The sequence below is a fragment of the Plectropomus leopardus genome, chromosome 6 (assembly GCF_026936395.1).
Source record: "Plectropomus leopardus strain MGB_pleo_1.0 chromosome 6, ASM2693639v1, whole genome shotgun sequence".
NCBI classification, from domain to species: domain Eukaryota; kingdom Metazoa; phylum Chordata; class Actinopteri; order Perciformes; family Serranidae; genus Plectropomus; species Plectropomus leopardus.
Window position 1 is genome coordinate 18,044,386 of NC_142181.1, and position 27,223 is coordinate 18,071,608.

Sequence of the window (27,223 nt, forward strand, 5' to 3'; positions counted from 1 at the left end):
ATAACAGAGCCCGAAACCAAGAAAAATCTGAGTCCAACAACCCACAAGACCAAGGCAAGTGCAAGACTTCAAAAACGTGGTCTTCAGGCTGGACTGGAGTACTACAGCCTATATCATAGCCTGGAGGAGCAATAGTGAAAGCAGTAGTAATGCAGTTAATGTGGATAATACCTATACTGATATATATAAAGCACTGGAGTTTCACAAAAAAAGGTTGAGATAATCTCTCTGGTTATAAAAATAAATTCTAACTAGCACACAACGCCCATTCTATCTCTACAGGGACCTTTCACCACAAGCCAAAAAATGGGAAGTGAAATATTAGAACCAAACATGGATACCTGCAATTTGAGGTATTTTTACTGAAAGGTTAAAACGGAGTGGAGAACCACATGATATCACTGCAGCCATCAGAACAAACAACCAAAAACAAGCAACAGGATCAGTGTCTCATTCGACACACTTGTTATTCTGTCCAATAAAAGATTAACTATATCAAGAAATTCAAACACATATTAATTGCACACTTCAGCCTTACAAATTTGATATTCAGAATCATGACATATAGAAATGACATGTCTCAGCTGATGCAACATCTTTGCCTTTGCCATGAGGTGCAACTATGAGAACTTGAGACATGCTTGACAAACACTGATAAAAGACTTGATTTGACTTTAACTTAGTATTTATCACTTGACACTTGACTAAGACTGGAGATAGATAACTAGCAAATACATTACTTGTTGTTTTTTAGTAAAATGTGCTTTTTTTTTGAGGTATTGATGAGAAACATTTTGTTTTTCAAATCTGATTAAATGATTTCTAGTGCAATGCACAAAAACCTGGCAGCCCACAAGGACATGGTAGACCAGCAGAGGCCAATACATGAGAAAGCTATTATGGAGGGTCCAAAAATAATAACATTTGAATTTAAGGATCATGACCCTTCCCTAACTTTAATCAAAGTGCATTATTGCCTAAACAAAGACAAGCATCGGGATACAACCAAAAGTTCTGGTGTCAAGAATCTGCACTTATTTGCCGGCCATGCACCAAAACCACTTCATTGGTAAGCCTGCAAGGTACATTAATGCAGTGTTTCATTACCTGAAAGAAAAGTTAACTCTTAACATAATCTCGGCAGCAATAACAACTTAATTACGGAAGCAGTTTTGCACAAACGTTGCCCTTCACAGGAAACTCACAATCCTAACCAGACATTTTCAGCCATCTGCTGTACCTCTTTTAGCAGCTTTCTGTCCAGCTCCAGGAAAGAAACCCCCGGCGCCTCCACCGTATCCACCATAAGCACCTAAATGAAACAAAGGGGCAAAGGTGAATGAGGTTTAAAATGTATGTCGTTATAGACAGGATATAATATTCAGACCTCCTGTCAACCAAATGTTACACTTGTGCTCTTATGTTCGCACACATCATCAGTTCCAGTTTTAGTTCCACGCTACTCACCTCCTCCGTAGCCTCCCAGGCCACCTCCTCCAAGACCACCAGCTCCTAGACTGCCATATCCTGGAAGGAAAAGAAAAAGATAGACAGGCAGAACAGCAGAGAGAAAGAGATAAAGTGAGAATTACTGTACTACCAACTGACGATGAGGGCAAGGGGAGTCAAAGAAAAAATGCACAGTTTCTTAACCTTGGCGAGTTACTGGTGATTTATTCAGCAGTAATTACTCTTCAATAAAAATATCCCATCACTCAATCTTACATCAAAACATTTTCTAGGAACTGCGAGTACTACATACTTTTAAAAAATAAACCACATGAAATATGACAGAATATCATGTGTGCTTACTTAAATTTGATTCAAAACATTTGTTTCTAGAAGGACTGCACCTTGGGCACCGGGGAAAGAGTTGACCCCCACTGACTAAGAAACATGATGGGCCAAACATCAAAGATGGTTGACCATCTGGTTATACTGTACTCTAAACACTGGAGGGAGCAGTCTGTTCTTTCCAAGACCAAACTAATCTATGGGTGGCAAAAGCTTTTGGCCTGACTTGATGCATGAATAAAGTCATATCCCAGCTTGGGGGTTCTGCTTGCTGACAAGAACAAAACATGTGAGAGGAAGATATAGAAACAAGAAAAGTGTTGAAAGAGAGAAAGAACATGAAATAAAATAATCAACACCTGCTCATGGATTGAAAGGGAAAGTTAACTCCAAAGTCAAATATACATATTTTTCTTCTTGGCGCCGTTAATCAGTCTAGATTGTTTTGGGTGTTAGTTGCTGAGTGTTGGAGATATTGGCCGTAGAGATGTCGGCCCTCTCTTGAATATTATAGAACTAGATGGCACTCAACTCATTCAAAGCACCAAAAAAAAAACATTTGAAAAACTCACCAGCAGTATAATTTTCCAGAAATCATGACCCCGTTACTCAAGATAATCCGCAGACCTTGTTGTCAGCAGTTTCATGTAAGAAATGTTTTTTTCTACAGAACTACATCTTCACTACTTTTGGACAAGAAGCTTGTGGTAGCATGAGATGTAAATATTCATGGAGTTCTCTTTGGCTGAGCTGAAACGTTAGCTATTTCAGTGGTGCTATGCGAGCAAGCAGTGGATGAACGCTTGCTTCTGCACAGTGATGCAGCTGGCAGGTGCAGTTTGGTAGAAAGAAAATAGTTCCTGCATGAAACTGCCTCAAAACAACAATAACTGTGGATTATCTTGAGTAGCTGGGTCATGATTTACAGAGAGACATTGTTGCTGAGTTTTTCAAGTGTATTTTTTGGCAAATTAAACTAGACCCATCAAGTTCCATTATATTAGAAAGAAGGCAGATGTCTCTATGACCGATATCTCCAACACACAGCTATCATACCAAAACAATCAATTGATAAATAGTACTACAGGTAAGAGGAAAAATATGTATTTTGGATTATGGGGTGAACCGTCCCTTTTTAGCCCAAATTGAAAAGTGAAACCCACTGTGCAGCCAGTAACATTTAAAGAATATTAAACTACATTATAATTTATCTTTGCCATAAAACTTGAAACAAGCCTATTTACATGAACCATTATAACTTTGAATTGAAACCTTGCAATTCTTGGGTCTAGTGCTGTGATACTTAACTTACGGCCCGAGGGTGTCAGGCTGTTCGCCAAATATTTTCTAATTGAAAATAAATTGATTCACAGAGGGAATGTTCTTTTGTACTCTGAATGTAAAAAAGATACCAGAGTGCATAAAAAGCACGAAAATAGAGCTTAACATAAAAAAGTGGCTGGGGAGGATCTCTGTAATTTCCCAATTCCTAGAAACATCACGAATGCTCACATTGTTTGCCTGTGCTATTCATTTAAAAGAAAAACAAATAAATCAAGTGTAAAATGTAAATGCATATGGAAAAAGTGAGTGAAAGTGGAATATCATCCAAAGATTCAATTAGTTGAACTTAAGTATTTCCAAATAACTGTCAAAGTGATAAATTCCTATTTTCTAGGGCTAACATGTGGGACTCCATGTTTTAGAGAGCGTCGGGCACAATATGATTCTCAGAACTGTATTTCTCAGAGATGTATTAAAAGAAATTGTGAGCTGAACAAGATCCCCAATCAGAGATAAACATGTTGGCGTAATAACTGTTTTTTAAACAATAAGAAATTTGAATGCTGCCAGCAAGCTACGTCCACCAAGGAACTTGTTTTCATCAATACTTGTAAGCCAAAAATCTGTGGTGAGATCGACTAAGCATGGGAAACAAGCTGAACAAGAGGACAAGGGGGGGGGGGTCAGAGTGGTGGGTGAGAGCTCGGAGTCCAGCAATCTGCAGGGTGCAGGTAATGATACTGACGAGGAGGAGGAATGTGCTGGGAGAGAGAGAGCTGGAAGTGTGGAGTTTCATGACCTAGTCAAAACAAATGTGGGCACTGGCCTCGCCAAGTGCTTGGCAAACAGACTAAGCATGCATTGCGAGCCCAGACGCTAAGCTAAGCGTCCTTGCAATAATCCATCTCCTTCAAATCTTTCAGCTCGATTCTCCTCGATTGCTCAACCATCCCCAGACACACCTCGAAGTAATAACAACAGTAATCAATTCTTATATAAATCAGACAGATCTAGGGCTTTCCCCTTTCCAGTGTCTCTTGCGTTGATACAAAGAATCTGTCTCATTTGTCTCATTTTTATCACTGAGCTCCACTTAACAATAAAAAATTTTAAGAATTGACAGGACAAAAAATGAGAGCATTAAAAGATATATGGAACACTTCTTATGCCTTAAACCCTTTAAAGGAGCAATGTGAAGGATTAAGTGGCATCTAGCAGTGAGCTGAAACCAGCTGAAACTTCTCCTGTGTGCCAAACGTGAACTCCCGCTTCAGATTCCTTCAGTATTCATTGATCAGGAGGTTTTCACCCAGAGCTGAATTGTCAACAGAGGCTTCTTCCCCTCCAAAACCAGCCTGCTGTCATTTCCAATTTGTCAAATACCGCTGCTTGGTCAGTGATTTTGGCATCAGACATGGGCAATAAAAGCACCTTTTGCATGATACGCAACTGGACAGCATCAGGTTATAACGCCGCCAGACAGCGTCAGTTGGAAACTTTGCTGGTGACAATGTAATAAAAGGAGCTGGAAAGTCCCTAGGCCATGCAAGACAAGAGGTGGATGATTCCAACAAACCTCAGACATTCATCCAGGAGCCCGCTGTTCGCATCCCATCTGAATGCTGAGGCAAACAATAATGTTTTTTTCTAAGCCTAACCACATGCCAACGTTAAAACAATGTGTTTTACCGTCCATTCAGCAAAATGCTTTATGCATTTCACGAGTACAAACTGTACATTACCTTGTATTTTGAAAAGACACAATGCATCTAACAGGTATAAACTCTGTCCTTGAATATCAAAAACAGATGAAGGATGATAGCTATCATACATAGTGAAAGTCCATTGACAGAGCGGCAAAATTTGACGAGTTGGGATAAGAATGTGTTGCCAAAACAAATGCATCAGGGAATTGAAACCCCTAAAAACACTGAATAAATATTTTTTGTGACGCTTATTGCTGTAGAGGGGCTGCTAACTGCAATAGCTGATGCAAAAATGCTACTGGCCTAGAGCCGGTGTTTGGTTTGTCCATTCTGGTCTACCGTAGAAACATTGTGGTGCAAAGTGATGGACTCTATGAATAAGGATCTGTGCCTTATGTAGATATAAACAGCTTATTCTAAGGTAACAAAAACACAAGGATTCTTATTTTCAGGTGATTATACAGTAATGAAAATGTGTTATTATATTATATTAATAAGTCCCCCTAAAACCTAAACACTGGACCTTTAAAACAACTATGTGTGGGTTGAAATGTTTCTGCCACCAGATTACAGAATGTCTCATCAACCGGTCTGAGGTGTATGTGTTTGTCATTGTGAGTGTTGGAAATATACAGCACAGTCTGCACAACCAAGATTATGCATGTCAGTGGAGGAGAAACATGGTGAGAGTGCGAACAGGCAGGACGGTGGAGACTTTTAGCTTATTCATCCATCATCTGGCCCACCTGTGCTCACATGTGCATGACCCAACCTGGCTCTGGCAGTCGTGCTCAGGGTCGAACAGCACCTGCCACGTTGAGCTGATTTGAAGATCAAGGAGACAAGATGCAGACACGCAGAAGTCAGCCTGAGAGAGGGTTTGTTTCTGTGTGTGTGTGTGTGTGTGTGTGTGTGTGTGTGTGTGTGTGTGTGTGCGCGCGCGTGCGTATGTGTAACCACAAGAGCAGGCCTTGGGCAGACGCACGGTTTAGACAAGAAAGAAAGGAAAAGGAACTTTATAGTATGTAGTTCTGACATCACTAGACACTGAGGAAAATAAAACGCTCTCAAGTAACAAATACTACCCTGGAGGTCGTGTATTTTTCAGGGTCAAAGTGAGAGGACACGCTAACAAAATCTGGACTATTGTCAGTTTGGCATCTGTCCACTGACTGTATATTTGGGAGGGGGGGGGGGTTGTACAAAGGCTCTCTGTTTAGCCATATTTACGCCATCCTGTCAGCTCAAACAAGCATGCTTTTGTTGGACTACTATTGTTACAGCACGTCAGCTCACACAAATAGACCTGTCTTAGCTCACACATTATTGGAAGTCTACACCAATGTTGTTTGTTGTCTTGAACCACACACATGGAAAGTCTGCACCATGACCCCAATATCAAATCATCACTTTGCTTTGGTGCTGCTCCCAGTGTTCGGTTGATTGCTGACAAGCTGAAGAATTTCTGTACACTAATGCAGTGGCTTATTTTCTCTGTGACCCTCAAGGCATAATAGGGAGCCAGAGAGACCACTTGAAACCCCAAGTGCTTTCGAACCTTGGAGAAAGGAACCCTACAAAAGGTCAATGCTCTGAACACAAGATGGAGGGGACAGAAACCCAATACTACACAGGAGGGAGAACTGGGGGCCAAGGAAATTGGAAGGTAAGTGATGCAGTATGGCAATGCATCATAGTTTCCTCCATTTAGAATTAAAAGAAAAAAGTGTGACAGAAACAAGGTTTACTAGCCAGTTTCCATTCAGAAAAGAGCACTGGCGTTCACAGCTGTGCAGTGACAAGTGCACCTGCAGGTTGTTGAGGAGAAATTTGGGATAGTGTGGCAGTGAATAATTGAGCATCGCCCAACAGTGGTGATTCATGTGTGGCGGCTCGTTGAGGAATGATCTCAGTGAGAGCGCACAAGTAAATGCATGTCTAGACCTTCTGTGACAAAGAAGGTTTTCAGAGGAATGAAAATGTGACGAAGGACAGGCTGCCACATTCATTGCCTCCTCCTGTAACATGTCATGTGCATTGGAGTTTAAACTGGAGACTGACTGGAGTAAAACTGGCCAGACAGCGTGGCTGGTTCCCTCAGTCACCAGTCATGTTCTCAAACTTGGGTCCAGCACAAGTGATGGATGTGAGCCAGAGTGAACAGAAATATCTGGTTTCAATCTCAAAAACTGAAACGTCTCGCTCAAGCTCCATTGGGGTTAAGTAAGGTAATCCTCTGTTTCAGAACCAGAGGAATACAAGACACATTAATCAAAACATTGTATTAAACTTTCCGGCTCTTACTCTCCCTGTTTCTCTATCCTTTTCTCTCCATCTTTCCTCTCCAAATAGCGTCTAAGAGGTTGCGCTGACCAGACGTGAGGTGGTAGCGACAATCGGAGGAAGTCAAACGTGAGATGTGAGAGCTCGCTACTTTCCATCTCCTCCCCTTTCCTCCCCCTTCTCCCCTTCTCTCAACTTTGTGAACCAGCTGGGCCTGGTGAAGGGTTTAATTTAAGAGAGCAGAGAATTCCATGGCAGAGATCCACTGTAACTGACGGCAGACTTCGAGCTCTGGAATGTCCAGGAAATTTTTTGGGTCTCGTTTCTCACTGTATTCTTTGTTTTAGCTCCTATTTTATCAGGCGGACCGTCTGAGAGCAAATGTTTACTGAAAAGCCAGTGGGCACGATTACAATTCATATGTCTCTTTAATACTTTGAAACCTGAAGCGACATCACTTTCCTTGTGCTGCTTTGAACTGTAAACAAATTAGTGCTATGTCTGTCAAAAACATGGGAAAAAGGCAAACTTGGTAAGAAACGTTCCACAAATTGCAAGAAATTAGTACATTTAGGTAATTCATTTTTAAAAAGTTAGGGGAAACCACTGAATTATTATATTTTTTAAGCACTTATAGCATGCAATTTCCTTTTTAAATTTTTTTGTTTGTTTTTAATTTTTTTTAAATTTTGGGGCGCTCAGTAGATAAGTTGGTAGAGCGGGAACAAAGTCCTCGCTGCAGCAGCTGCAGGCTCAATTCCAGCCTTGGTCCTTTTTTCTGCATGTCGTCGCCTTTCTCTCTCCCCCTTTCATACTTGAACTGTCCTGTCTGAATAAAGGCAAAAGCCAAAAAAATGATCTTAAAAAAAAATGTTTTACATACAAGGGTTAGAGAGAACCATTAAATTGTGAGTCTTCAGCTACACTGAAACACTGGATTTGCTGTACAAGCCACAAAACTCACAAAGTGCAAAGGGTAATTGCAAGAAGCACAGGGGCCTGCTGTGATGGCACAAATGCAATTTTCTGAAATGTGATGTTCATGATAACTTCATCCTCAAAGGCTCTCCAAAGTTCCCCAGAGAATCAGCATTTTACTCTGACTGACAGGAAGATTCTGCTCGTCGGCTGTGGTCCCATATATATTTTCATTTTGAAAGCGAAGCCCATCATTAAGTCCTTCACTGTCATGACACCAGATTTTTATCAGTATCAAATTATCACACAGCTCCCCTTCCAAGATGGTGGATAGATTGCATTCTTATGTGGTGATGCAGGACGAGCTGGATGAAAGCAGAATGATGTGAGTGGTGATTCCAGATCGCGTGAGACAAGCGAACACACTGACGCTCCCCTCGCTTCCTCTCCCCCTCCCCTCTCCTGTGACCTCCCCTGCTCCTTGTCACTTACAGGTTCTCCGTGCTGTCAGTTACGGGCACTGAGCTATGAGAAGCTGGACCGGTCGCATGTTGGACTAATTAAGTATTCACACAGTCACTCCGCTTCACACAAACTCTCTCCCTCCCTGGCTGGTGTGAGCCAGTCGACTTTGGCGGCGAGCCTTTTATTGTTTTCGCTTTCCTTTTCCATGGAGTCATTGACACGATCAATGAGAGGTCCCAAAGCCTCAGCCTCCCTTGTTGCCAGATGACCCCGAGTGCACGACTGTCAGAGTTCCTACAGACAAACAGTTGAGAGTCTATGGTTGCCTAATTTTATTTGCTTTTGGGGCAGCATCCAGATCAGAATCAGTGTAGCCATTGTCGGGTGGTCATTTTCACATTTTTATTGAGGGACAATTGCATCATACTAAAGAAGAGAATGTGCTCTGTTTATTATGTTGTAAGCAATGATGAGGCAACTTTGGAGGGTCACATCCACCCACACACTTTGGCACTAGAACACACACATCATCTCTGAGGCGTCTAACAAATGGCTCCAAATTAATGTTAACTGTAAAAGTCACCATTACACATTCTGTGGATTACAAGCACCGCCGCCATGCCAAACAAGGCTGCTTTGACTTCTGAGACTGTCTGACCTCACCACCCAGAGTCTTTGTGAGGCTCTCACCTCCACAACACACATTATTTCAAACACATCTGTGCAACGACCATTACTGCTGTGACTTAATTCAAAATAAATATGTGTAATGAGTGTGTCACACCACAGAAAAGGGTTTTATTAACCACAGAACCAAATTTAAATGATTAAAAGAATCGGAAACATATTAAATTAAGTTTCAAAAATCATTGAGAAATGAGGAGTGTTCTCTGCTCTGAGGCGCTAAGGACGTGTCCACTGAAGGAGCTGGATGTGGTTACGACTCACATTAGAGCTTGTAGCATAATATTAGAGTCATTTCGGTCATTAGCGGTGAGTTAACGTTCTACAAGCCTTCTTAGCTCTTTCAGTCTAACAAATACGTGAATTTGTCTTTAAAATACCACAATCATATAAACACAATCACAATATCTATCACTTACATACCGTTCAGTCGCTTTTACCTGAATCGACTATTCGGCCTACCTGCAGTTGCTGCTCACTTTTTGTGTGTGTGTGCTTTGTGCTAACATTGACTGCTATAAGCAGCCAAACAAGAGTCTGTCGCTGTTGAGTTGCGCTCTCATTCTTTGACTCGGGGTGTGTACTTTACTGTGCTACCAGCTGAGCTGCTAATGAGAGTCTGTAGCTGTGTATTGGTTTGCTCTTCAGCTCAGGGGACTGTTTTACTTTGCAGCTCGGGACATGTGTGCTTTGTGTTACAGAAGTCAACTGCTGACTAGAGTCTGTTGCTTCGCACCGACTTTGTTGTTTTAGAGTGGGGAAGGGATCATGTTACAGATGGCTTCAGTGTGTCATCGGGCAGAACCTTTGGCCGGCCCAAAAAATCATGGACCCAGAAATGGTGAGAAAACAGTTTAACACTCAAACACAGCTTCCATTCCTTTTTACATGTTTTCAACAAGTATTGTCTAACATTTATTATGGTTTTAGAAATAAATCACAGATTTTGCTTTAACCAGACTTTAATTTGTACACCACGTGTTATATCCACTGAGTTTGTGATGTCATTGTTTATGCTACATGTCATACAGAGCAGAGCAAGCTATGCTATAAGCTTTCAAGTCAACCAAACACTTGTCCCTGTTCCCACTTACTGTGAGAGTTAAGACCCTCTGCGGTTCTACTTTTTACCCACTTCTACAGGAATGTCACAGTTGGTCTGCCAACACTGAGCCCCAGAGTATTAAGTCTGAAGAGTATCCCTAACCCAGTGCTCATACCACCGTCTGTTTCAGCTTGGCACACACACTCACAGCATGTACTGTAAAGCCATGCAGACAATGCAGAAACACACTGCAAGCATTAGAGTACACAGTAGTACATTTAGTAAATGGGAACTTAGAAAATCCAATTTTGCAAAACTGCTTGTTTTCTCTCTCATAAATAGGCTATGTTCTCTGTCTAGAGATGATCAATTGTGCAAATAATGCATAGTGAGAGAAAATCAGTCAACAAACAGCCGTGGCTGTGGTATGTAAAGTTGGCCAAGTGTGTTTCCTCTTCCAGATGGTCGACATATGCATCTAAGTGCTATTCCACTGAATACTTTTCTGACAACTCAGGGTTGAGAAAAGAGAGAAGTGTTCGACAGGTCGGCTCAACTCAAAACATTCAAGTTGAAATACTGACATTAGATTCATTGAGTCAGCCTCTAACGCATTTACCAAATTCCTCTGTCATTATAGAGGACACTCATTGTCCATGTGCAGCTATCTGAGGCATTCTACTATGACAGACATATGGGATGCTCTACAAAGAAAAACAAGTGAGAGATAAATTGTTTCACTGACAGTGGTAAAGCTGTTTACCATATTGTACATTACATGTATGTCGGGTTATTGCAACATGGCCTAACAATTTAGGATTACAAGGCCAAATCTTAAGTCATTCAAAAACCATTCATCTTCACAAGTCATTTAGTCCAGCTCTGGGTCAAGATAAGTACTGAGAAATCCAGACGTCCAAAGCATTTCACTGAGGTGAGATAATGTCAGTGACTCATATCATTTCAAAATACACAAATTTTTAAAAATGATTCAAATTGGGAACTGGGAACACAAGATTTACTACATAAAATGTAATTCAAGAATAAATGACTTACTAAGAAAGTCTTTCACAGTGACCTTTTAAACTCCGCGCTTCCACAACACTGCTTTCAGTTCCATCCCATCTTAAAGGGACAGTTCACCCCAGAAACAAAAGTACATACATACCTCTTATCTGTAGTGCCATTTATCAGTCTAGATTGTTTTAATGTGAGCTGCTGAGTGTATCTGCCATTGAGATGTCTGCCTTCTCTCCAGTGTGATGGAACTAGCTGTCTCTCGTGGTGTTTAAAGCAGCAAATGAATAAATAACTAAATAATAAATTGAAAACTCAACAATAACATCTCTTTAAGGAAGGAGGCGAACATCTACACATGGAGCTCGAGCTCGTGACAGTGTGAGGTGTAAACGTTAATGGTGTCCTCCTCGGCTGAGCTGTAACTTTGACTAGCTCAGTGTGCTAGGTGAACTTGCAGTAGATACACATTTCCCTCTGAGTAGTGGTACGGTCCAAAGGTGTGGTACAGAAGAAAAAAAATAGTTCCTACATTAAGCTGCTCACAACAAGGTCTTTGGATTATCTTTAGTATGTGACTCATGATTTATGGAAGGAGACATTTCAGTTGAGTTGTGCAAATATAATTTTTGGCGCTTAGAGCACCACAAGCTGAGAACCATCAAGTTGCATTACATTGAAGAGAAGGCAGACATCTCTATGGCCGATATCTCCAAAACTAGACCACTTATACCAAAACAGTTTAGACTGATTCATAGCAATGCAGAGGAGAAATACGTATTTTTGATTTTGGGGTTAATTGTCCCTACAAACTTGTGCAATTACAGTTCAGCTCAGACACAGGCTCAGTGTTAACAGATCAGCATAAACCAGTTTCTAACATTGCCGGGCCATGCATGCAAAGGCCAACCCAGTTTGATCAGCCACATCTACACTCACCCAGTGTGAAACACATTAAATCGACTTTCATATCAAAACATACTGTAAATTACACTCTCATCTCCTCTATTAACTCGCAAAACATCACTGTTATTACTCACTCAGCCACAGATCCTCAAAACAGGCCCTTGCATCTCCGAAACTTCAGCCCAGTTCTACCAGTAACTAAAACAAGGTCATTCAACCGCCAATCTGTGCTCATGGACTTTCTCTCCATCACTACATAAACAACAGTTAGTCTGTGCTGCCAGATGGACAATGATAGTGGTCCATGCTCCAGACCTGCTGGCAAACAGAGCAGGGGAGAGGCTGTGAGAATATGCCAAGGGATGGCTCATCGACTATCACAGAGAATATGGAAAGAAATTACATTGGTTGTAACATGTTTACCAGAGGACAACCACACAAACATGACGCAGAGCAGGTTGGTGAAAGACTGGGGAGATATAAATGAGTTATCGTGGAAGTGCAGGGGAAAAATGTTGCAGTTAGAAACAGTAATGTGTGGCTTGCGTGACCGATGAGACACCAATAAAAACTAATAAAGCCCTTATCCTTATATTGCATTACCACAATAACATTTTAATTCTTGGGATGAATTAGTGTGATTCTTGAAAATGCTAGAAGCAACATCTGGTGACATCAGCCAAGAAAAATTGTTAAGGAAACAACAGGCATTTCTAGTATGAACAAACAAGCTGTGATGGATATGTGTATATTGGGTGGGCTGAGTCTAGTGTGGAGGCGGTGTGGCTGGGATATTAAAAAAGTCTCCACTCTAGACGGCTCAGGTTCCAAGGTATTGAAAGACCGACACTGAGAGCAGATTGCAGAGACAGGGAGGAAAGATGAGTGTGTAAGAATAGAAACACATAGTTCTTGTGTCTGAGTATGTTTCATTAACTTATGGTGTGTCTTAGCTAAGATACTGTGCGTGTGCATGTGACTAAAACACATATGAAGATCGTAAACATATTTACATACACTCACAGTCATACCCATTCACATGCAGATGCTTCCAATATCTGACAGGTCTGAGCTCCAGTAATGAAAAGCATCTGTGCTCCTGGAGACTAAAACTCCTCCAAGTACATCTTCTTTTGGCCAAACACTTTTATCCTCACCTCAATCTATCAGTCTCCTCTATTTCAGCAAACTCTCCAAGCATGTGTGGTTGTACGCGTATGAAACACACACTATACGGTATGTTTGCAAGAGTTATTAATCCTTTCCATCTTCCTTGCTTCACCCTGTCTCTTCTTTGTCCTCCCTATATCCAATCTATCTTCTCATTTCTCTTTTCTCATTCTTCCTTTTGTGAAGCAGACAAGTCCACTCATTCCCCTTTTCCACCAAATCAGCTCCCGTTCTTGTGCGAACCAGCCTGCGTTTCCAGCTGTTTTGAGCACAACCTTCAAAAACAGAGAGTTTTGCACAATGCACGCTGGGCGTAAACAGTAGGAGCAAGATGGCAGATTGCATTGATTACCATCTAGCTTTTGCTCTGTTATTACAAATATTTTTATTTACCCAAAAACCAAGCACAGACCAACAATTTATTAAACTATTAAACAGAATCTGTTCCATGTTGGTGGAAAAGGTGTATCTGTACTTCTTCAAAAAAAGACCCTGATAGTAACCAAGGGGTTTGAATAAAAAGGAATCAGGTGTATTGATGGGTTGTGCATTTTTAATTGTAGATGAACATATACTGAAAATGATTTAAAGTTGGTAATTTAAAATGGGGAGGAGAAAAAAACAATTTCATGTTAACTGCATATGATCAATATTTAGAGCAACAGCCTTAAAGGACACTTATCCCAAATCAAAAATGCATATTTTCCTCTTACCTGTAGTGTTATTTATCAATCAATATTGTTTTGGTGAGAGCTGTCATGACACCGGCCACAGAGATGGTCAGTCAAATTTTTTTTGGCTAAGGGCCCACAAACCCTGTTTCATGATTCCCTAACAATATTGAAGCTAAACCTACGCCCTTGGCGAGGTGATACTTTGGCAAGTTTATCAAATATATTTTATCTGGGGGTGAACTGTCCCTTTAAAGTGAGTGCCAGCTTCAAAATTAAGTCAAGTGTTCGCCACAGGCTGTGAAAACTCAAAAACATCTGCTTATTTTCTGTAGTCAGAGGCTACAACTCTGCTCTACTGCAGGTCGATCTGCCATCACAAGAGTCAAAGGATCCAAGATTTCAGAACTCAGAGAGATGTTGCAGCATTGTCCAGTGTCATCAATCATCCTAAATTATAAGCGTACTGCCATTTTTCTAAGAGTGATTTTATCTTGCACCTAATTGTTGGGACCACTTTTCCATTACTTCACATTATTATGTTTATTCAGTGGCAGTGAAGCGCCAAAGAAAAGGTGAGATAAGAAGTAAGGACTACAGTATATACACCCAGCCTCTGGTTTATTTGGTGTACTTATCTACAGTCTGGTGTAATAACCCTGCAGTAAATCATACGTTTATGAGGGGGGTTGTGGTTTGCTGCTCAGTTGTATTGCATCACCATGCGCTAGTAACAGGCAATTTCCCTCTCAGACCAACCGCAAAAACAGCAAAACTAGTACAAGAACGTCTATGTTGAACACAATTATGGCAGACTCGTCATGGGGGCGCTCCTCGAACTCGCTGCTGATGCCAACTTGAGGGACGCACCCAACAACCCCCTGCCTGCCAACCTTCAATTTCTTTCCTTTAGTCATTATTATTTTCTTTCACGCACACCTCCCACACACTTTATGTGCCTTGACCAAGTATAAACCTTCAAAGATGAAAAAACAAAGCCAACAGAAGTACCAAAGACTGCAGTTCCTTCAATGGCCACTTCAGGCTGGCTCCAGAAGCAAATCAATACACATTGACCCCCAAGTAAAAATGCCCAACTTCACAGTAGAAATAAACATCTTTACAGCCTGGTACAAATAATGTTTTGGGTCTCTATAGCTAATTTTAACATCCATGACAACTGTACGGGATTCTTTTTTTTTTTTCATTAATAAAACATTTACATTTTAATAAGGCTTAAAGTAACGCATCATTAAGGTCATGGCCATTTCAAGCAATGTCCAAAAGGCTGAACTCAAGGCTTCTAAACAGGAGTCCACAAGTTAATGGGTGATGTCACAGTGGCTATGTCTATTACATATATTCATATATACAGTCTATGGCCTGGTCACTAATTAATGTGAAAAGTAACGCACCACAGTTTGGATGTACATGTACATAATCTTGAGCCAGCAATTTCTGTATAACCCACAAACTTGGGAAGGCTGTCATCATGTGACCAAAGAGCTGATGAGAGTAAAGTCTCCCCTTAGTGAATTTTGGGTCATATTAAGTTACATTGTTAGCATGTTTCTTTTCCTAACCCAAACTTATGTAACTTTAGGTTAAGTACATAACATTACGACGCCTTTTGTGGGGCACTTATTCCTCTTATATCATCTGAACTGTTGTGTGAAGATATGTTGAATAGATAGCTGTCTGCCAGTCATTCTCATCACAGTCATGAGAGATATTTCTTATTTGTAGTTTTGTAGACCTTCATTGATAACAGTGAAGGACAAAGGATTTGATTACAACGGTAACTATTTCATCCTTCTTCTATGTGTTATCTATGATCTATGCAGAGAAATGCTACACGAAAATGCTTACAGATTGACTGTTCAGATAATTTTTTTAACAAGATAACAATTTGCATTGCTCTAGGGTTAATGCAGTGTTGTGTGACATTAGTTTCCAAACAAAGGAAAGCTGGGACAGACAGCTTGTTGTCTTTCTATCACTGATAATTTGATCTGCTCTCAGGGAGTCAATCAGCAAGCAAAGAGATGCAGTAGATATCACACAGAGACACATCTTCTCTAAAAAAAACAAACAGTTGTAATGAAACTACACCAAAAGCAAAAACAGTAACATCTATGTTTATTTTTAACTGACTTAACACTGTCTGAAAGTGACAAAAGGCTAGCCCGTGAAAAACAAAGTTTTGGCAATCACAACGTGAGGATTGAATCCACCTTTGCTTGAGGGAACGCAGGAAAGGAGACTGTGTCCAACAGCTGTTCATGAAGAGAAAGTTTCTCTCTGTCCAGCTTTCAGTGTATTGTCAAAGCTGGATGCTGACAGGTTTCACAATTAGTGTAACATTTACAAGGTCTTGCATGAGCTACGCTGCAATTCATTGCAGTCACGCTACTCACATAGCCAGCTGCTGTTCCCTATTACTGGCCAGGCAAGGTGCGTATCTGTGGAATGTAATGTCGCTGCTTGGCGTCCTCACAAGAATGAATGGCAGCTCTCTTGATGTGCGAGTGTTCATCTAAGAGTAGTTTACCAGTGTTTGCATTTGTGCCTCTTTAGTAACAGAATCCTGCTTTATGTATAAAAGGTTAATAAAAATGGGTCAACGATTTTTCATGTGCTAGTAGCAAAAAATTTCCTCTGGCATGTTTTCTGCAGCACAAGCCAAACACTGACTAACTGATGCAGATGGATTCAACATGCCATTGTGAAAGGCTTACCTGCTGGTGAACTGCAGATCCATATTTGTATTGCAATGGAAACTTTATTCCTTATGTAAAAAAAACACATTTGGATAGTTTCGTAGCTGATGGAATGGAAATTGCAAATATTGAAAGTCACTACTGATGGAAACTAACAATTAGAGATAACTGAGCAACAATTACAATAACAATTACCATGAAGTGGAACATATGACAACACCTAAGTGTCTTCCATGTAAAAATGTGTTAAACTCTATGTGATCCCTAGCTCTGTGTCAGAGTTTTTTTTTCTTTTTTCCCATACAACAGAGATAGACCCAAAAAAATCAGGCCCAATCCTACATGAACCCGCACAGTGTCTGTCCCAGCCTAATCTGAGCCTGAGCCGTGGCAACAGTTTTGGGCCCAAAGCTGACTAAAATCCTGAATTTTCAACCTGGTCTCACTCCCAACTTGTCAAATACAGGTGCTTGGTCAGTGTCCCTCAGCGCCAGATACCTATGCACAGAGGCAGTTTTAGCAGTGGTATGAAACACACCTGGCAGTCATTATTTTGATGCTTGTAATACAAAGAGCTAGAACAGCCGCATAGGGCAGAGGGGAGAGCAGGGTAAGACTTTCACCCGGGTGACCGTGTGACCGTGTTCACTGTAAATATATATGTGTTCATATTACAAGATTTATTACAAACTTTAGTCAACTAAAGTTTTTTGTTTACAAACAATTGTGATCCAAGTATGACATATGTCTTCTACCAAATGTTCAGCACAACCTAAAAACTGTCATATGCCTCACATTATATTAAATACGGAACATTTTTTCTCATTTATGAGGGCTGAGGTTCAGGATGGCTTGATGGCAACACAGTCCATACATTATTCATGACATTACACAGACCACAAAGTTGCATTAAAAAAAGAAAAAAAAAAGAACAGGAGAATTTGAGTGAACCCAACCGATTCAAGCCTGTGAGAATATTGAGGAATTACAGCTCGGCAGGTTGAGTCGGGCCCAATTGACTTCAGGCAGTAAATCAGGGCTCTGACAGCATTAGTTTGGGAGCTACAGTATGGGAGGGAGCACCCAGACCCCAAATTGCACTAATTTCACAGGGAGCTCCTTTTAATATGCCATGCACTTGACAGGGAACTCAAAAGCAAACAAAAGCCAGGGCAAGTAAGGCTCTGCTAATCCCAGCCAAAATAAACCACTGAAAACTGGATATTAGGTCATTCTCACAAAATGGCTCTCCTGCGAATCTTGTTGGAGGGCGGGGGTGTGGCAGTCCGGAGGGACCCTTCTGTAACCCGCTCCATGTGTTATCAGAACTATAAGACGATTGCTTGGTTCCTTATCTTTCTGAACACATAGAGGTAGGCTGAGATTGTATCAGCAATGCTTACGGAAATTAAACGATGGCTAAACATTGCTAAAGCCCCAATGCAGCGCAGACTGTGATACAGCAAAGGAAAATATTTACTGTGTGGTATCGGAGACAGGGGCCATGGTAAATTTCAACACGGAGGTTTCCAGAAATTGTGAGGGTCTAACATTACAATAACACTAATCAGTGCTCTGGCACCATTGTTTGGCAGCCGTTGATGGCCGCTCTCACTCTGCCAATCATCACTCACTAATACAGCAGAGGTGTAGGAGTTGTGGAATCTCTGAATGGTCCCACCCAGTCAGGACGCCCCAAACAGCTGCCAAGCCAGTGTAAACCGACCCCGACGAAAACAGGGGTGATAAGAAAAACTTGGTGACAACCAATCAAAATACTATTCCTCTTAAGCCTGAGCTTTGTGTCTGTGCAGGTCTATTCTGTTGGTGTGTGAACATAATGTAGTGTATACATTAACCTACTTTATCCACCCCACACCAATTCATTCTGTTTCCTTCCTTTAAAAGCACTTCAATAGTATAAGCTTACGTAATGCAGCGGAAGTTTCCATGTGTTTCTTTATGGCTATTACTGTACACTACTGTAAGAACACAGGAGTGTTACTACATCCTCAAATATTTCATTAAAATTTTCATTGTACAATTTTTCACAATATTTATTTATTTTAAATAATAAGTATATCACCCATATGAAGCGAGTCCTCACATAAAACGAGGTTGTTTCCTCAGTATAAAGATGAAAATTCTTTTTAAATTGGTGTTACATAACCAGAGAAAACAGACAAAAAGACAGTTTTGCTCAAGAGGTAGAAACCCTTCAACTACCAGAATGCATCAAGCCTTACCACACGTTCCTGATGGTGGGTGATGTTATGTGGACTGGTTCAAGTGAAACAACTGCAGCTGCCAATCTTGTATTACAGGTAAACAGTAAGCTAAAACATGTTCCTAAAAACATTTGAGGCAAAAAATGTACAACTCAAGTAACAGTATCTTGTTTCATATTGGATCAGAGCTGCTTAGTTTTACTGTTTGATCTCCGTTTATTTGGCCTCCGTATTCACTGTGCAGGAAGCAGTATGATGCCCATTTACTGTTCACAAACTTTCACTGTTACAGCTAAACACAGCATTTAAAAATGTCTCTGGAAACATCTTTGGACAGAAATAGGAAGTGACATAGTCTTGATATATATTTGATCAGTTAAGATTTTGGTCTGAGTTTGAGAGAAAGGAAGAGGGGAGACTCTCTTGATCAGCTGTATACTCTTTGTCTGCGCTTTTGGCAGCACAGGTGACAGAAAATGTTTACCACAGTTCATCTTAACATACTAGCCACAGAAAATTGGTTGAAAATTGGCAAAATATCCCTTGAAATACTATTTTAATATATGCACATACAACAAAAAACCTGCACTTTCAATTATTTTACACGACTTTCCACAGAAGACAATGACAAGGGAAATAAATATTCCAACTTACCTGGTTTAGGGGGCTTTCCACCTTGTCCTGTTGGGTAACAAGTAAAGTAAAAACATCGGTGAGGTTATGTTTCTGCCCTGTAATATCAAAACATCTTCCATGTTATCAGACATACAGTATATAGAGGGTTGAAAAGTAACTGAATACAATTAACAATGTTACATAGAGTAGCTGTATTCCCTTACAGTTACTGTTTGAGTGGGTGGTATTCTTCGCTTGCTTTGAAAGCTCTACAATGGACAAGGAATGGCTGATACATTTAGTTGAAATGAGGAGTTATCTATACAACATGTCTGCATTTTACTACAGAAACCAAGATAAGGTTGCAGCTGGCTGGAGGGAGATCGCCAGGGAATTGCTGATTGCTGAAGAAAATCCCATCCCCATCCCAAAAAAATGTACTTGCTACTCTTTTTCAATAAATATCACATAATAAAATGTGTGTTTTCTGTTTAAAAAGTACAAAAAGATAGCAAGTACTTTAAAAGGGTTATGTCTGTAGGGCACTTGCCACATGAGGAGGAGATGCACAGCCAGGACAAACCCAGACAAATTAAATTAGCAAGATGATTTTGAAGTACTTCAAAATGTTAAAATGATGTAAATATATTTTAAATGTTGAGTTTGCACCTTGTTTTTACTATTGCGCTTTGTTTTTTTGGTTGTTGTTTTTTTTTTTTAAATATTTAAATTGTTCTTTTGCTTGCTTATCTTGTACACACCTTGCTGCTGTGACAACCCAAATTTCCCCATTGTGGGACTAATAAAGGATTATCTTATCTTATCCTGTCCAAAGTATTTAGAATATTACTTGGTTTGAGTAATCTGATGGAATACATTACAAATTACATTAGGGCATGTATCCAATAACTTATAGTGGAATACATGGTTAAAAGTAATTAAAAGTAACCCTCCCTACACTGTATATATGATTTACTGTACAACAATTTCCATTTTCTGTTAATATTAATTTATAGAGTCTAATATCATGTCAGTTCAAAAGACATACGCATTTGTTACAGTGTTTACACAGTTTTCAACTTTTCAAACATTGCGAAACAAGAGCAACACATTTTTTTTGTCTCTCTCTTCAACATGCACTCATGTCTGTTTTCGATTAATCATATTAGGATGTTGGAAAAAAAGGCCTTAATATGGGTATTGGCTGCAGCCTTCAAAGCAGCTGTATGCTGACTGACTCTGCTAAAACTATAAAGTTTCAGGAAGGTTTTTTTTAATTTTCCTACCTCCTCCCAGTCCTCCAATGCCCAGGCCACCATTCCCAACACCTCCTGGCACCAGACCACCTGGTCCTACACCACGGCCTCCACCTCCATAACCTCCTACTGTCAGGGTCAAACACAATTGTTATTATTAGGCAGGTTTCCTTTACAGATTTGTGCAAAACTTAATCGATATTTTCAATGTTGATAAAACGCATTTGCGAAATGACTGTTTTCATTGAGTGATCTGCGACTTCTTCTCTCACGATAACATTCCAAGAAGCATGGTGATGAATGTTCAAAACATTAGCAGCCTCTGCACTAGCCTGCAGTATTTCCAGTTATTTCAAATTGAAGCCCCTTTTACGTAGCAGTGGCCACGTATGAGGGATTTCTGGGAGGTGACAGTCCACAATTTCACAGAAGAATTTTGGATTCAAAACTTCCGGATGTTCCGCTCAACTTTTAAAGAGTTACATGATGCACTAACACCTCTTGTAGCAACTGCTGCATCATGCCCGAGGGAGCCAGTTCCTATCGACAAGGACATAGCCATAGCATCATGTGACTTATAAAAGCGAAAAAATAGTTTCTATTGCAGTTTTGTGAAATGCGGCTTTTTTCGAATTGCCAAAAAAAATACCACCTCATGCGAGCATAAAAACTTTTTTGCGATAAATAGGAGTTTTTTCAAAATTGTTTATTTTCGGCGTACTCTATATTCACAATTTCAATTTGCGCAATTTAGAGATCAATGGAAACCTGCTGATTTTTGTAAACTTTTACCATTATCACCTGCAAACGATGTTCATGTCATGACATAGTAACACTATTATCATGACTTAGGTTTGCCATTGCTAAGATCCCAAAATTGATAACTGACCCCTGAGCGTCTACAAAAGAATGTGTAACAGGCCTTAAAATTTGCAAACCTTAAACCTCATAATGTATTCCAATAAACTGACTAAACAACAGCAGTTGGCCCCTCACACACTGTTCATTGCCAGAGCAAAATCCCTTGAATGTAATTATTCTTAGTGGTGGTGTTATTAGGAAGTCTCACCACATGTTTCCTCCAGATCTGACTGACCCAAAGCTGAGTGTTGACAGCCAACATTTTGTTTTTGTCTGTTTCTTAAAATGCGGTAAATGTAACACCATTCACCAAACATCCAAATGACAACTTAAATGATAAGAATCACAATTAAAATGTTTCATCATATCCGTTCTCTCTGCAGTCATGGCTTCAATTCTCTTTGCTCTAAAAAGGTGAGCAGGGTCAAGCAAATGGGAGCTGAAGCCATGCCAGAACACTGCCTACGTTTGGTAAACTGTTACTAAAGTGGACTGTGCATGCAGAAATAAGTGTCTGCTGTGAATGTGTGAAGTGACAAACACTAGATAGAATATCTTTGACTGTGCATTAAGCTCAAAGAAGGGAACAGCCTTTTGGACACGACAATCTGGACTCTGGGAAAGCATCACTGCTTTCATGACCCAGAGATTACCATGTCATAAAATAGTTGTAGCGTCAGCAAATAGCAAACAATTGACAAATGAAATTCTGCAGGTCATTTTTGATCAACATGGAATAAAGCTTAATACATGTTTGAAAGTTAAACAATAATCTGAAAGAACAATTGAATAGCTATAAAGCAATTAGTTAAACAGTTCATTCATCATATAATCCACCAGGTATTATGTGATCATAAAGCTAAATACATTTTTTTCCAAAGAAAATACACATTTCTAAATATTCTGTAATATAATTTCCAAAATACAAATACTTAAAGTTTGTCATATACAAATCACTGAAACAGTAGTGCATCAGTTTATGATAAACCAGATGCAATCCATATAAACTCATTTTATAAAGTAGACGGAGGAAAAAATCATAAATCTAATGTCTCTTCTACTCACCTGCTGCTTTAGCTGGTTTATAGCCCGTAGGGACTCCTCCGACAGACCCTTGTAAAACAACAGTCATACAGAGTACAAAGTTACGGTATGCCTACATGTAGTGATGTAATGGACAGTTTCTTGGCCCAGTGATTTATCATTACACCAGCTGACTTTTCTCTGACTTTCTCTCGGGACACCAAGAGAGTGTAATGTGGCATACATGTATGCATACAAGTTGTAATATAATGACAGGGCAGAGATTTATACAGACATTTGTGCAAACAATATGCGAAACGTTAAGCCCTACAGTATTAAACAGTTTTTAAGAAATTTGTTATATATCAATATAATTATAATTACCAGGAAATAAAAAATACAGCTTCACAACTATGTTTTTCATGTGGGTATAGGAAGAGACATTTATTAAGTCAATACATACAAAATGTAACAATAATTAAGTCTATACCCTTTAGTATACATTTGGCTGCAATTTAATTTCCAATTTCTGGAAACCACAGACCTGGTTTCACAGAATAACCTTTGGTTATTGTATAGTTATGGGTAGGTACAAAAAACACCTGGTAATTGTTAGTTCTGGTTTAAAGTACACAGTTTTGTTGGCACGGTCGCCGCTGGAAATGCTACCAATTTCTTGCAAATAAATAAATAAAAATCTTGGTTTTGTTGTTGGTCTCAAACAGTGTGCCAATGCTGAAAATGAAAACCATTTCTCACTAAAAAATACTTACTTATGTTGGCACAATCACAGCTGTAAATATCACAGATTTCTTTCTAAAAACACACAGTTTCATTGTTTGTTGGTCTGTCGTCTGCAGCACTGTGATGCTGTAATTTCTCACTTAAAAACACTTGCTTTGGTAGCACAATCGCCCCCGGAAAAGCCATGAATTTCTTGCGAAAAAACACCTATTTCTGTGGTTGGTTCCGAAAAGTGGTCTGCTTGAATGCCAATGATTTCTTCCTCAAAAACACCCAGTTTTGGTGGCACAATTGCTGGTGGAAATGCCACTGATTTCTTGCTTAAAAACATTTGCTTTTGGTGGACATCACCACTTCAAGTGAAGCTGATCTCTCACTAAAAACTGCCCAATTTTGCTGTTGGTCTTGAGAAGTGGTCTGCAGCTAATCAGCCTAGGTTTTATGCCATGCACCATCCTCTCCACCTCCTGAAAAGTTCCCCATAAGTCAAAGCACACTTATGGACTGAGGATTTTGCAGAAGAATCAATTAGATTATTAATCAATTAGATCATTAGATGGCAAAAGTTTGTCAGTTACGGCAATATTTTTTTTGCATTTATTTAGTTTTTTATTTAGAGACACTGACTACAATTTTTTATAAATGCAGACATTGTAAGTATTTTCAATTTTAGTTAAAGTTCGGGTTCTCATTTAGATATTTTTTGCACTTGTGTTTCTTTTTAGTGAAACCTCTGGTCTACAGTAGTATACATTACTGTTATACCTCAGCTAAAGACAAACAGACTTTTTTTGTTGTAGCTGTGTTCTGGATTATTTCTGCTTAAACTGTCCAGACAGTCATTGGAGGCTCTTTTACCTGGAAAAAATCCAGCTCCTGGTCCCGTGCCTCCTGGTCCAATCCCAGCACCAGGTGGTACATACACACCTGTAACACACAACAGAGAAAGAAAAGGTCACCCTCTATTAACAACGAGCATGACAACAGGGAACAGTGTGGCCAAACAGATCTAAGCCATCAATGTTTTTTTTTTATTATGTTTTTATTGCACAGCTAGAAACAGCATTTCTAAACAATGACGCCATCTAATAGACAGACATTCTCAAACACTTTCATCATCTGTGACACAGACGTCAAAACTGAAATCTGTCGCTGGCAGGTCTTAGCAGTGATAGGGTGCACAATGAAACGTGAACACAGCAGCTCCAGCCAGAGCCAAAGTGAAAGCAAAAAAAACTTCCTAGGCTTGATTAGGAGTAAATTTCAATTGTCTTCATTCTGATGAGGTATTGCAGTTGGAGACCTTCTCTCAGAGTTGCTGCAGCACTGTGGACACCCTAAGCCCCCACCTACATCCCCTAGTCTCATTTCCCGACTGATTTTTGGCTGCAGCCCACAGCAACTCCTCAGATGGTCGTTCTGGATCCCAGACATGGCGGCCTAATGTGTGCAAGGAACAGCACCAGAAATAAAAGGAGGGGAGGATGAAAAAATGCCTCCAGTTGTCTTGGGACAACTAACAGCCAGTGAGCTAAGGCAAAAAAGTTATATTTTTGAGGGAAAAACCTGGTTCATATCACTAAAAGCAAAACGCAATGGAGAGAATGGAGCTGCAGGACCACAATGATTATGTTTAATGGCTCTTACATGTGTTGGGAGTCCAATTAATTTAAACCACATGTCAAAGGCGTTCATGTGTTTATTAGCGAATACTGTGTGAACACTGTGCTTTGAGCTCTGTCCACTGAGTGCAGCCATTAGGGGAAGAAGATTACAAGGTATTACTGTCCGATTTAGTTGAATGAAAATTCATGACATATGCCACAGAAAAATGCCAAAAAGCACAGTTTAATGTGTACATATTGCACTGAAGAAGGCTTTGACCTTCTCACTAACAAGATGTGACATATTTAATGGATTTGTGCCATAATAACACTAGCATTCTTTCTATTGTACTGCAGTCAGAGCCAGTTAATGGAAGAAACCAGTGACGTGCATAATTCAGACACATACTCTGAGATGCAATCAACTTTTGGATGGATTGTAAACATATTGACGATCATACAGGATACCAAACAAGAAAATGAGCAAGGGAGTATGTATCTATTTAGATCGTAAACTGTAAAACTAGGTTGTGCTGATCAAATATAAACCAGGATCATGTTACTGTATTACCTATTTCTTGCCTAAAATGTATCAAGAAATATATTTTAGTGCACTGTTTAACTGTAACACAAGAATTTATGAGCAAGAAGACAGTGCCATACTGTTTCCTCTGATATTTCTGTGAAAACGGAGGCTCAAAATACTGAGCTCAAACAGTAGATATAAGCTGTGCTGATAAAATATAAAACAAGATTTTGTACCTGCATGGCTTATTTCATGCCCAAATTGTTCTCAGAAACAAAAATATTACTTTTACAAATATTTTAACTTACCATTAAACTGAAATTTGAGATTGTTTGTTAGCAGTCAGGTGTCATATTGTTTCCGGTGTAAACAACCAAGCTGCATTACGTCACCCATCAGCAGGAGTGTTTCCTGGTCTGGTACATCATTATTAATGCAATCTGGTGACTGTAGGTTTTTTAACAAAAGCCCTTTTTCTCTGTTTTCTCTGGTCATATACCGACAATTCCAAAAGCATTTGCAGTATTGCATAGACAGCAATGAACAATGACAGTTTAATGAACAGAACATATTTCCAGCAGTGAAACACTTCTGAAAGTGTTGATATAACTGCAAGTTATTAATGATGAAGTGAGCAAGGACAGCATTGGATACTCCAAAACTGCACTTAAAATCTGATTAGACAAGGGTAAAAGATTTGTCTGTTTTTTAAGAGAAAAATGTCCAGAGCAAAAAATTTTGCTGTGCAGGGTTTACAGAGTGTAGGTGAATATGCCTTTTTTCAGCAGCAGTTTTAAATGGGAACAGTTATGGCAGTAGCTGTGGCTTTGAACAGCTGCCGAACAAAAAAAACAAAAAAATTAATCTATGAATGAACAATAGGACAGATAAGCGGGAGGTTGACTTAAATCATCCTGACTCATCCAGATCTGGGAGCTGGACGATGGCAGAACTAATCCATTTTCTTGGGGCTTGGCCTTGTAATAGAGGACTGAGTGAAGAGAACTCAAAATCCTCCTGGCTCAAATAAAAATGAGGAATAAATAACATTGTCCAGGGTTCTGCTTTTGATTATCAAACGGCTAAGTCAATGCAAGTAATGTGTGTGTAGGGGTGTATTTATTTATTTATTTTTCAATATGTGGGGAGATGCATATTAAGTGAGGGGTCCAAGGGTCATCCCTGAAGACATTTTGAGTATCAGACACTTTATATCATGCATATTGGTCAATTTTATGCAACAATTGATGCCTTTTCTGCATCAGTTTATGGTGGAAATGTCTGTCCTTCCTAATTAACTGTGGATAGGTGCCTTTTCTTCTTTAAGTTTTATGGCAGATTGCGATTATATTTTTTGAGGTTACTGACACTACACTTACTTTCTTTTTATTTTGGCAACGAAATTACCGCCTTTATTATGTTCAGACACAACGATTCTCTCACGTACCAAAACACTACGGTCATGTACTGCATAGGCTTCGCAAGGATGTGTTTGGTAAGGATGGTGAGTGTAAAAAGTGTGGGACCTTAACACCAGAGCCTTTCCAAGTTTTCACCAATGTCATCAGACATTGATATTTTGGTTTAATCTAGATTGTGATGTCAGGTGAGAACGTCAGGTCAACGTCTAATACCAATGTTAATATGATGCAGAATACTAACGACAGATGACGTTGATACATTGTTGGTTTTCAGTTTTGAGT

At 39.7% G+C, this 27,223-nt stretch overlaps 1 protein-coding gene across 15 annotated transcripts in view; it reads right to left on the bottom strand.

Moving 5' to 3' along the window:
- elna (elastin a) overlaps nt 1-27,223 on the bottom strand; it is a 112,746-nt gene that overhangs the window by 34,478 nt on the left and 51,045 nt on the right. For 14 of the 15 annotated variants that reach the window (XM_088078906.1, XM_088078908.1, XM_088078915.1 and 11 more), the window contains 6 exons: nt 24,249-24,317; nt 22,689-22,736; nt 20,793-20,891; nt 19,546-19,572; nt 1,468-1,527; nt 1,241-1,312 (listed from right to left, as the gene is read on the bottom strand). In XM_088078906.1, the coding sequence (XP_087935032.1) occupies nt 1,241-1,312; nt 1,468-1,527; nt 19,546-19,572; nt 20,793-20,891; nt 22,689-22,736; nt 24,249-24,317 (375 nt within the window). The remainder of the gene's footprint in view (nt 1-1,240; nt 1,313-1,467; nt 1,528-19,545; nt 19,573-20,792; nt 20,892-22,688; nt 22,737-24,248; nt 24,318-27,223) is intronic. The other variant, XM_088078907.1, reaches the window with a different exon arrangement.